Source organism: Girardinichthys multiradiatus, chromosome 19 (assembly GCF_021462225.1).
Source record: "Girardinichthys multiradiatus isolate DD_20200921_A chromosome 19, DD_fGirMul_XY1, whole genome shotgun sequence".
Classification (NCBI taxonomy): domain Eukaryota; kingdom Metazoa; phylum Chordata; class Actinopteri; order Cyprinodontiformes; family Goodeidae; genus Girardinichthys; species Girardinichthys multiradiatus.
Genome location: NC_061811.1, coordinates 5,284,477 through 5,296,612, shown reverse-complemented (window position 1 = coordinate 5,296,612; position 12,136 = coordinate 5,284,477). Strand labels below are relative to the sequence as shown.

The window sequence follows — 12,136 nt, the reverse complement described above, 5'->3', positions numbered from 1 at the left end:
AAAGCTTATAGTTAGAGTGGCTTAGTTTATCCTGAACTATCTCTGTAGTTATGCTGTTATAGGCTTAGGCTATCACATAGAAAGTACTCCTGGATCAGTGCTTCTGTGTTCTTTTTGTGTCTCTGCTTTGTTCTCTCAAACCCCCAGTTGGTCGCCGCAGATGGCCGCTCACACTCAGCCTGGTTCTGGTTCTGTTGGAGGTTTCTTCCTGTTAAAGAGGAGCTTTTCTTTCCACTGTCACTACATTCATGCTCAGTATGAGGGATTGCTGCAAAGTAAATGCAAGCGACTGTCCACTGTTACTACATGCTCATCCAGGAGGAGTGAATGCTGCAAGTCACTCAATGCAATCTACTTGGTTTCCTTAGATAGAAAACTTTATAAGTAATTTGAAAGATTAACTGAATTTGACTAAATTAGAATAAATTAGAATGTATGTACTTGACTTGGAGTCTGTATGATTTTGTTAAATTGACTTTGTTTTTTTAAAGGGCCTTGAAAATAAGCTGAATTAAATTTCCCCTGTTTTTAGTTTTTTGTCACACTCAAATGTTTCAGATCAACTGACACGTTTGTGATGACTGGCGATAGGTCTTTTACTTCATCCGTGGCGCATTTTGGCCCATTCTTCTTTGCAGAATTGTTTTAATTCAGCTACATTGGAAATTGTTCAAGATAAATGTCCAGTTTAAGATAATTTCACATGTGAGGCATCTTAAACAGTTTTGTGCCGAGGCTTTGAAAGGGCCACTCCAAAACCCGCATAATCCAAGTGTGCCTGAACTTTGGGTTAAAAACTGATGGCCAGACATCCTCCCTCAGGCTTTTCTAGAAGAGAGCAGAATTTATGGTTCCATTTCTTCTAAGTCCTCCTGGTCCTAAATCAGCAAAGCCGCCCCAAACCATCACACTACCACCACCATATTTGACTGCTGGCTTTATGCTCTTTTCTGAAATGCTGTGTTTGTTTTATGCCAGGTGTGCACTTCCAAAGAGTTTCACTTTTGTCTCGTCAGTCCACAGAAGATTTCCCCATCTATTCTGTGGATAATCAAGATGTTTAATGGTAAATGTGAGACGGATGTTTGTGCTCTTTTGGGTCAGCAGTGGTTCTGATCTTGAGGCCATATTTTCCCAGTTTCTCTTTCATATTGTTGAATTGTAAACACTTATCTTAAACGAGGGCAGTGAGACCTGCAGAGCTTCAAATGTTATCTGTGTTCTTTGTTGACCTCCTGGCTGTTGTCGTTGATGACCTCCTAAAGTACTTGAGGTAGGCAGACCACTCCTGGGAATGTTCTCACATGTTTCTCGTCTTTCCTTAAATCCATTTAGATTGGGGCATAATGAGTTTAATAAAGTGATTATATTATAATTTCTTGGCTCCACAGATTTGACAGTAATCTAGCCTTGACATGGTTAGTAAAATTAAACTCAGTTCTCCAAAAAAACTGTTTATAACAAAACATGTTATTTACAGTTTTTTCTGGGTGACATAGACATAAGAAACTTTAGATTACTTGTATGTTGTAGTATGTCCAAAAATCATCATAATTACAGTAATTTGTGCTCATGATTAAATAACCATAATGCAGTGGGATAGAGTTTCTCATGCATAGACTTCCGTATTATTTTATTGAAATCCCAAGCATTTTAGCTGCTGCAGAGCTTTTCATTATGTAATGGTAATCTTTAGGAAACAGTGGACACTTTGAATGCCCTCAAAGGATTCAGAAATCCTCAGTTAACAGACTTAAAACCCAGCTTCATGACTCAGCTTAGAACGTTGTTGAGGTTAAATATGCCCACTGACCAAAGGATATGCATGGTATATTGAACCTGTTTGTGCAGGCCCTGAGCTGCATTATAGATTATGCAACCTCGGCTACCAGAGCCAAGTTACGGGATGATGTGAGCAAAAGGCACTTAGCACACTGACAGTGACACTTTTGCTGCTCAAGGTCTATTAGATCACAGTAATAATCAGCCCTGAGTGGATATTCCCAACACGGCTCTAATTTTAGATTGCAAGCCTAGAGGCATGCATCTCCTCTGCTTTCCAGTGGCAGGAAAAATAAAGTTGAATGTCGCCGACATGTTCTTGTGTAAAAAGTAACAAATTTACAAACACTGTAAAATCACTTTGTAAGATGCCTTTTTGGGCAAATTGAAAGTCTGCCAAAGTAAACAGAAGACAGAAAGATGGAACCGTTCCACCAAAAAACAACCAGTGTTGAAGCAAAGTGCATATAAGTTTATAGTTTGAAAAAATTGTTCTTAAACAGTAAATACTATAAATATTAGACCATTTCCATGGACCGAGCAGCTGATAGAATCTAAGCCTCATTATAGAGCTAATTATGCTGGCAAGAATGTAGCTTTAAGGCTTTCCCACTGTTTGCTTTATAAAGAGTTGGTTAATTACATGTAAATTTGCATAAACAAGGTGTGTTTTGTTACGTTACAACCCCAAACTTCAATGATATTTGGATTTTACCCTTTAGAAAAACGGGAAAAAACACATAATAGTGAAATCCGATTTCCACGAATCTTAAAAAAAGTGAAATGCATTTAATTTAATTTAATAGGTTTAAAAGCTAATTTTGCCTTGTTCGTTTTTGTCTGAGTCAACCAAAAATAGTATTTTCTTTTTTCTGCTAAGAAATTTCTTGAAATTTGAAATATGCATTTTTATTTTTCTGACTGTGAACAGTTTAAGAAGCATAGAATATTGTTTAGGACTGTTGTTTTGTTGCTGTGTTCTCAAGAATTTCTGATATTATGGTTGTAATCTAATGTATTTATGATAATGGAGACGATACACGCTGTCAGCTACAGATATGTTGACTGAAACATGTTCTCTAACTACATTTATGCTGTTGCATTAATTTACATAGTCAGATTGAGGGCTGGCTTCTCCTTCTTCTCAGGATCCATTTCAAGGGAAAACAATGTTGTAAAAACAGAGTCCAAGTCAATAAATAATAAAGTTTAAACGTCAGTGTACAAGCATAAGTTGGAAAAATAAGTTTATGTTTGTATCAAAACTGTTTAATAATAGTGATTTTGCATTAGTGTCAGTTTCTTAAATCTGTTCCTAATCTTCATCTTCAAACTATTGACTTAAGCTTAACTGAGACCTGATGTGTGACCCTGACTGTAATCCTCAAGGATTGAGGTCAGGGTCATAAAATGACCCGGTACACTGGAGCAGTTGGGTTTGATGATAAAGCACACAGATTGGTTGTAGTTCTATTGAGGGCAGTATTTTATTGAAATAAACAAAGTAATCCTGATTTTTGTTGAAAAGGGTATCTGTAAATCATTGTGGATCTGAAACAGAAAATGAAAATGTTACACTTGTTGGGGGAAGATTGTTTGCTATCTTATTTGTCAAGAAAAAATGTTTTGTCTATTCTCGGCCAAACTTGAAGACGTTGCGTTGCACCTAACAAGTGTTTAGTTTGTCTGTAAAAATGTCACACTATGAGATTACAAAAAAGTGTCAGTTTGCATGATCGGCCTCTGCTGGGGGGCCAGATTTGCACCATTTTACAGTGGTACAAAATTATTCTAAGGGCCACAGCTGGACACCCCTGATTTAGACCAGCACATGGTGAGCATACTTGGTCTTCATTGGAGTGATTGGGCCAACCAGTCCGGCAGAGATGATAAGTTTATAAAATGAACAACATAATAATCTGAAAAGTAAGAAACAAGTAAATGTTGTGTGATGCTGGCTGGATGGCACTGATGGAGGCTGATGGAGGTTAATTAAAAATTATTAATGAGATTTCTGATTCTTGCTTGTTAACAAAATTTCTCACTTTGGCCAAAGATGTCGGAAGAATACATTTTATTACACGATCCTTGAAGGTTCGTTTCCTGTGAGTTTTACATATTTCCTTGCTATTACACCCTTGAATCAAGTCATTGGCAGACTTCTGTGATTGGCTGAAAAGATAAATCAGACATTTGATTCAGGTGTTTTGGAGCAGGGACACGTTTAACGTGTGTACGACACAACTTTGTCAAACATGTTTTCATCTCTGGTTTTTGTGCATTTTATGGTAGCTTCACTGCATTTAAGAAACTTTGTTGATATTATAGTTGGTGGATGTTTCACAGGATTTACCTAATGGTTGATATGTGCAGAATGATAAATTTCACATTAAATAGGGGAATAGCTGGGAACTGGTATTGATGCACAGTTGCTTTTTTTGTCAACATTTTCAGTCTAATTGCAGTCACTTAGTTTATCAAACAGTTCACATTTTGTAGGTTTATCTGAGCTATTGTCCTTTACCTTGAATAAATATTTTCATTATTAATAATAACAAAACTGCTTTTTTAAACCAATTACATTATGTGCAGTTTCTTAGCATAATTATCTTGTAGATACAGAATTTCTTATAGATCTTTACCAGGAATCTATAGCAACTTTAGATGGTTTCAAACTCTGCAATGTTCATCTTTATCTAATATTCAAGAGGTAAACCCCTCCCCAAATGGGCGGGCAGTGGTTGATTATAACTTCTTTTGTAGCCAGTGAGTCTGCTGAGGTGTTCAGAAAGCCCAGGTTGCTTTGATAACAGCCTTCAGGTCATCTGCATTGTTGGCTCTGGTGTCTCTCATCTTCCTCTTGACAATACTCCATACATTCTCTATCGGGTTCAGCTCAGACCAGTTTGCTGACCAGTTCATCAAAGTAAGAGCATGATCATTGAACCAGCTTGTGGTACGTTTGGCTGTGTGGAAAGATGCCAAGTCCCGCTGGGAAATGAAACCAGCATTTCCATAAAGAGGGAATCACGAAGTGCTCTAAAATGTCCCATTAGATGGAGTTAACTTTGGACTTTAGCAAACACAGTGGATCAACACCAGCAGATGTCATGGCAACATCTCTGAAAAATAGTCCTTTTTATATGTAGAGCAATGCCTTCAACAGCAAAATAATTGAATTACTGGCAGAGCAAGGGACACAATCCGGCAGAAGAAAAAGGAATTAAGTTAATTAGCTGATTTTGAAGAAGAAACAAGCAAAAAAAAAAAAAACTAAGAAAGATTAAGAATTTTATTAGAGAATGTTTAAAACCCAAAGATTAAAGAATCATGGGTAATGTTTGCTTTGGGGCCAATTGGCTTGCAGTAATAAAAAACAAAAGCAGTCACATTTGATGAACAAAAGTGCTTCTGTTGGAAAACAAGTTTGTTGAAAAGACAGATGAGGGTCCAGAAGGTAACTAACAGGATGAGGCCAAACAGCCACGTGGGCACGCAGGGATTACGAGCAGCAACAAGAAGGTAAAGAGATTAGACTCAAAACGGAGCCTGCTGTTTTTTTTTTTTTCACCTCGTCACTGTTGGCACACTGGCACCGCCGAAGGAAACTCCAGAGCCAAATTTCTCTTCGTACCCTGACACCCGTCCTTTACATCTCCTCCCTCGCTTGCACCTACTGCTCCATCCATCCCTGCTGCCGGTTCTGCTGTCTGCGGCTAGTCAAGGAACTGCACTGGGGAACAAGAGCTGAAGCACAAATACAGGAACAGAGCTGCCTTGTTTGGTCCAGGCTTCACCCTGTCAGCAGCTTGACAGGATAGACACCATCTCCTAATGGACTTGACATCATGAGATTCTGGATTTTTCTGTAGCTTGGTACCCTGTCTTCACACATGATCACTTTGGAAGTGAATGAGACATAATTTAGCCAATCATGCTTCTGAAGTCAGGAGTATTTCTCACCTTGTGTCTGTTTACTCTCCAGGCAAGTCAAATCAAAGGTAAGTAGAAGGACAGGAACTCTTAGTTGGATATTTGTAGTGGTGAAACAGCAGGTGTAGGACGTATGTGGTTGCAGGACAGCTGCTTTAAAAATCCAGAGCTTGTCCAGTTCAGGTGTGTTTGTGTCAATAAAACAGTAGGTAAACATCCCGAATGGAAAATGTCAGCTCAGTCTTTGGAAGTTATTTGATTTTTTCGGACGTCAAGCAAATGTCAAACATCTCGCAATCATTTTTTAAGGTCATTGACATTTTCTGCAAATCAAACTGACACGAGAGGTGTTCACTAAGATGGAGAACAGAATTTTAGCAGAGAAAAATGTGCTCTCGCTCAGTATGATGTGCCCCGGGTGAGCTCATTATCCTGAAGGAAACAAAAGCCATTTTGTTCTCACTGTTGCAGGACGCTAATCTTTTCTGGCTTGTAATTCTCTTGTGGGGCCTTTTTCAGGCATTAATGTCCACAAAACACTCCCTCCTCCTGTGCAGTGCCTCGTGTCCGTGCATGTGGCCTTACCAGCTTAGAGAGCCCAAAGAAGCTGTTTAAAATTCCTGGAGTGACTCTTCACAAAACATTTACCGCGCTAAAAAAAATCAGGCCACCTTAAACCTGAAAAAATATTTTGGAAGGATTTGTTGAAGGGACTCAGTTGACCGTCATTAAACAGGCGGAAATGACTTCCTTGCTTTAAACAATGAACAAAATGCAACTGATTTCAAACCTAATCAATATGTAATAGATTTTTAACTATCTAGATAAATTCCTAAACCCTCTTTTACTCCAGGTGTTCATAAACAATTATGGTTTCCTCTGGTGTTGTTACCCCGACACTTTGTCTGTGGCCATATTTGATGCAGGTAAAGAATGTCAGGGAATTAAAATGAAAAGATCATTTCCAAATTCCTTTTTTCTGTTATTATTTCCTTGCCCCTTTTTTACAGTTTGCACTGGTTTGGGCAACAAAAACACCTTAATTAGGTTTATCTAGAAGGCAATGGCCACCACTATAAATTTGCTGGCCCTCCCACTTACCCCTCTGGCCATATGGTCTTAGTATATTAATATTTAAAATGAACTGGGATTTAAAAAGTTTTATTTATTTAGGATAGCATGAAAGATAAGATTAATTTATTTATTTAGAGAAGGAAACAAACAGACTACGAAGTGGTTAAAAAACGTTTTTTTTACCTAAATATAAAGATTCTGCCTTTAAAACGTAATAAACTGAATAAAACTACTGAAATTCTGTTATAGCTTTCAGCTTTAGTATGCCACTTTAAAATTATTAGAGCCCCTATATCTAAAATATGTTTACTTAGACTGCAAAATGTCAATTATTAATCATTTTACACGATACAGAGATTAAAATATTTCTCCTCAACCCAAAAACATGAACAAATGGAGACAAACACAAAGAGAGACAAATAAATATATATAATAAATAAAATAAATACCGGTGGAGAATCTGAATGTAGGGATCACACAGAATGTAGCAGATTAAGATTATAGAAAAAACGTGAACAGGAAATAGTTGCGGTCATTATATACAATATAAAAAGGACAGTCAAATAGTTAGAAGATAAATAAAGAAGCAAAGATAAAAGCGTTATATGTTGCCACTATGTTGCCATGTTAAAGTGAAAGCTGAGTTGGCGGAATAAAGGGATAATGCAAACAAAAATAATATGCCTTTTTATTTGTAGGTTGGTTTGCAGGTTGGTGTGATGAAGTCATCGGCGGCTCCAGAAATCCACCAGCAGACCAAAATGTAAATGAAAAGACAGAAATGGCCTTCAGTCTAAATTCAGTTTAATTAACAAATGATAATTACAAATCAATAATTAAAACAGCTCATTATTGTTTTGAAGAAAAATATTAAAGTTCAGTTACCTGTATTCCAACTCAGTCCTAATACAGTGCAGTTAAACTCAGTTTATAACGCAGCTGATAAAAGCCAGTTGCTTCAACTCATTGACCTTGCAGCAATCCCTTCTCCTGCACAAGCATGTGGCGACAGTGGAGAGTTGATTGCATCGAGTCACTAAACGTTACAAAAGCAAAAGCTAAAAGACACTTGTATGAAATAACTGATCATTGATTGGTTGACAAGACATGACCAAGCCCGACTCTCAGCATCTTTATCTATATTACAATAAAGAGCTGATCTGAAGCAGAAAACATGTCAGTGTAAGTTTTGTGTTTGGAAGGACAGTCTCCTGGGTAGAAACCCTCACATCTAGAACATTTTTGAAGCTGACTTCCCTGTTCATGTCTGGTGAAATCCAGCATCTTAAGCTGCCAGCTCTGTGGCAAACACAATTGTGACAGTGGAGTAATTATATTATTTAAGCTCACTTGTTTCTTTTGTTTGTCTTTAGCCTCAGTTTCCTAATCCAGGAAAGATCATAGTTTGTTATTTGGGTCCAGTGAACTCCACAGTCTGTGTTTTGGGGCTCATAAATCCTGGCTTATTGTCTTAAGAAGTCCTGGAAGATTTGCCAGCTGGCATCACAATAAGGGCCTTTCATCTGAAATAGATGTATTCAATAGGCTGGCTGTTCCACAGATTTGGGAACCACACGCTGGTATTATGCTGTAAAATGACTGTGTTGAGACATTCTGAGGGAGCTTTTAAAGGTAAACAAGGTAGTTTTTGTAACTCATTTAATCTGAAGTTTAGTCTGTTCCTCGGCACCTCTCAGATTATAATCGTATAAATTGACCCACAGCAGGAAAAATAAGAATCAGAATCAGCTTTAATGCTAAGTTTGTACAGACAAACAAGGAATGTGACTCTGGTACACTTTGCTCTCAGTGATGATTTTTAAAATTTTTCTTTAATGTGAGATCAGTCCAGGTATGCATGGTGCTGTTCTGGAGCTCTGACTGTCAAGTGTTCATCAGAGAAACCGCCTGGAGGAAGAAACTGTCTCTGTGGCAGCTGGATTTAGCAGACAGCGCTCTCTAGCGCCACCTGAATGTAAAAGCCTAAACAGTTTGTGTGCAGGGTGTGTGGGGACTCCAGAGATGTTAGCTGCCCTTTTCCTGACCCTAGACCTGTATAAGTCCTGGATAGAGGGAAGGTCAGCCCTGATGATTCTCTCTGTAGACCTGATTGTTTGTTGCAGTCTGGACCTGTCCTGTTTTGTGGACCCAGACCACACTGAGATGGACGAAGACAGGACAGATTGAATGATGGCAGTGTAGAAAATGACCAGCAGCTTCTGTGGAAGGTTGTACTTTTTGAGTTGCCTCAGGAAGTACAGTCTCTGCTGGACCTTCTTCTGAACATCACATATGTCTATGTGTGAGGACCATCTCAGGTTTCGAGGATTGAACACTTCAATGTTTTACTCAGCAAAATATATTTCTAAAGAACATGCTTACAGGAATTTATTTAATGCTTCGTAGAAAAGCCTTTTGCGGGGTGTCCCATGTTGAAGTGGTAGAGATGAGCCCTGAAATACAGAAGCTGATGGTCCTTAATGCAGTCATCAGTTCCTGACCCTGGGACCCTGCAATTATCCCTCCCTTCTCTCTCTGCTTATTTCCTGTCTAATCACCTGACTTCATTTGAAATGAAGCCAGGTGACCAGTTGTGTGCATTACTTATTGTTTTCACAGAAACCCTGCAACAGAAGTAATCCCAACTAATTCCAGGTCTTTCTAAAGCTCTCTGCAAGGGGTGCTTGAATAACTCCTCTGATTATTCTTAGATTTCTCTGTTGGAAATCTTGTGAAGAACACCTGGCCATGGCTGGTTTATAGCTCCAAGGTACTCACTGGAACATTCAGAAATTTAGAAATGCATCTATACCCAATGCCATGAGCATGTTATGCATCAATTTGGTTGCAAAGAACTTGAGAGCGCTTCTTGCTTTTACCCAAAATAAGATGCTTCTTGTGTGATAACTTGGTACTAAGAAACCATTTTATAATCCATCAATTATATCCTCATTTGCATATACATAACTAAATAGGGGGCAGGATTGATATTTAAACACTAACTGATTTCAGCTACTTTTTCTGGCTTTTAATATGTTTTTGCACCTTTTAATCATGTATTCAATGTTGAATCCCTCAGTCAGTTGTGTTACTTTCTTTGATTGTTTGGAGAACTTGGGTTAAACCAGACCTTAGGTGTAAATTTTATGTAAATAGGGCAAATCAGACATATCAAGGTCAGGGTCAAAGTTATTTATATAGCAGATTTAAAAAAAACATACATTGACTAAAGTGCACAACAATAAAATTCAGAGATAGTTCGCATAAAACAATAAAATATCACAATATGCATAAACTATTAAAAACAAAGCAAGGCATAGAATGCAAAAGTTTAAATATTTTTTCAACTGAGAAACATATTAACATGTTCAAAGTTTATTTTCCCTGCTCTATTTAATCTGAAATGCAAAACTAGTCAAATTTCCCAGCAACCGTTTTTTCACACTGAAACAAACTGTTGCATATTCCTTTTTATTTGCACATCCTTAGATTTTTCCACATTGAAGCTTAACTTCTTGTAGATATGTTTATACTGTTTAATTTGTACTGTATTGCACCGACTACGCCAAATCAAATTCCTTGTATGTCCAAAAACGTACTTGGCAATAAAGCTTTTCTGATTCTGATTCTGATTCTGATTCTTCCAATCACAAACTACTAAATTTCCACTCCTCAGACCATCTCAAATGGCAGTGCAACTAAAACCTTATAACTGGTTTTGTCCCTTAAAGAGGTGCAAAATCAAACACACGCACAAAGGATTTATGTGTGGTGCTTAGGCCACAATTAGACCTGCTGTAGCATTCAGTTTATAGAGTATACCTTTCACCTCAAAGCCGAATGCTGTTAAAAAGAATTCACAAAGGAGGCAGCAGAAAACTGAGACTAACACTGCTGAACAAATGCCATAAGTCACTTTGCTGGATTAACTGCGGACCAAATTAAATACTCCTTAGAGATAGTGAGCCTTGGCTGACCCGTTCCTGATGCTAACAAGACAGACAAAGGTTAATTTATTAATACTCACTCCTGTGATTTAAGTTTTTTGTCCTGTTCACTGCCACAAATGCACTTTTCTCAATTTAAAGCAAAGCACAGGTCTTGAAATGTACAGCCCCAATTGTTTTTTACTGATTTACAGACATACCTATGTTTTGACATGACTGGAAGTGTAGAGCAGCTGTGTTTAAATGCAGTTTTGGAAGAAATCTCGAGGCATCAGTTTTTTTATGATTCTGTCTGTCAGACCTTTAGGACTTTGGTTTCGTATTTTATGTTCATTTTGTGGTCATTTTCTCTACTTTTGTTAATGTGTTGGTTTGGGTTCTGTTTGCGTTCCCTGTTTTGTTTTGGTAAAAGATTTCTCTTGAGGAATGTCTTTTATTTCCTTCATGTATTCCTGTAATACATGTTCCTGAGATGCTTTGTTGCTTTTTTTTTGCTATCATTTTAAGACATTTTAATTTTTCCCCTGTGTTTGTTTGCATATTGTCACCTTCCTTAGTCATCCTGGTCATAAAATTATAAGTAGCTGCACTGCATCTGTTAATTAGCCATCGGGTTCCAACTCAGTAATAACTAACCCCCCCCCCCCGTTAATATTTTTATTACTATCCTTGTTGTTATGCCTGTTATGCTCCCGGTTAATTTGTGTTTTTTCCTAGATACCTTTTATACCTCTGTTCCCTGAGTTTTGTATGTTTTTTCGACTTTATTCAATCAACACAGGCAGTCGGCCTTCATTCAGCAACACATGATCAAAGAATCTGACCACAAGCCAGGAGACGGCTAAAACATGCCTTGAACTTGAGATGATCAGGATCCACAGTTCCTCTACTGGGGACACATCTGGCTTTCTGCTTTGCACTCTCCAGAAGGGTCTAGCTGGTGTCATGCTGCCATCCCCTATACGCACAGTAGTAGCAGCAGCCATCTTTCCCAGAGCAGCAGCCATTATCTCTGGCACCGCCTGCTGCACTTTCAGCTCCAGCACCAACTCCGGTATCATCTCCTCTCGACGCGCCATCTGCATCATGATTCCCAACCCTTTCTTGCTTGTCAGGTTTTGTTATCTGATAAATGAACTCCTTCATCTTGTCCAAAGCAATGATGATGATGATGATCATCATCTTCATCATCATCCCTGCCCCACCATCACCTTCATCATTATTAGCAGCATCATGATCAAAAGGATCTGCAGCAGCAACATCTTCTCCAGACCATGCCTTGTCACAGCAATTGTCCTATCCTCCAGGTTTCAGACCCCCAGCCGCATTTCAAATCCCCCCTAACAACCAAACTCCACCCCCCACCCCCCAAAACCCTGGCCTCAGTATCCGTCTGTCTC

At 38.3% G+C, this 12,136-nt stretch overlaps 1 protein-coding gene across 6 annotated transcripts in view; it reads left to right on the top strand.

Moving 5' to 3' along the window:
* Nucleotides 1–5,055: 5,055 nt before the first annotated feature.
* Nucleotides 5,056–12,136, top strand: part of impg1b (interphotoreceptor matrix proteoglycan 1b) — a 34,193-nt gene continuing 27,112 nt past the window's right edge. For 2 of the 6 annotated variants that reach the window (XM_047345520.1, XM_047345517.1), the window contains exon 1: nucleotides 5,063–5,783. In XM_047345520.1, coding sequence (XP_047201476.1) covers nucleotides 5,717–5,783 — 67 coding nt within the window. In that variant the 5' untranslated portion in view covers nucleotides 5,063–5,716. Of the gene's footprint in view, nucleotides 5,784–12,136 lie in introns of all 6 variants that reach the window. The other 4 variants (XM_047345516.1, XM_047345518.1, XM_047345519.1 and 1 more) reach the window with 4 other exon arrangements.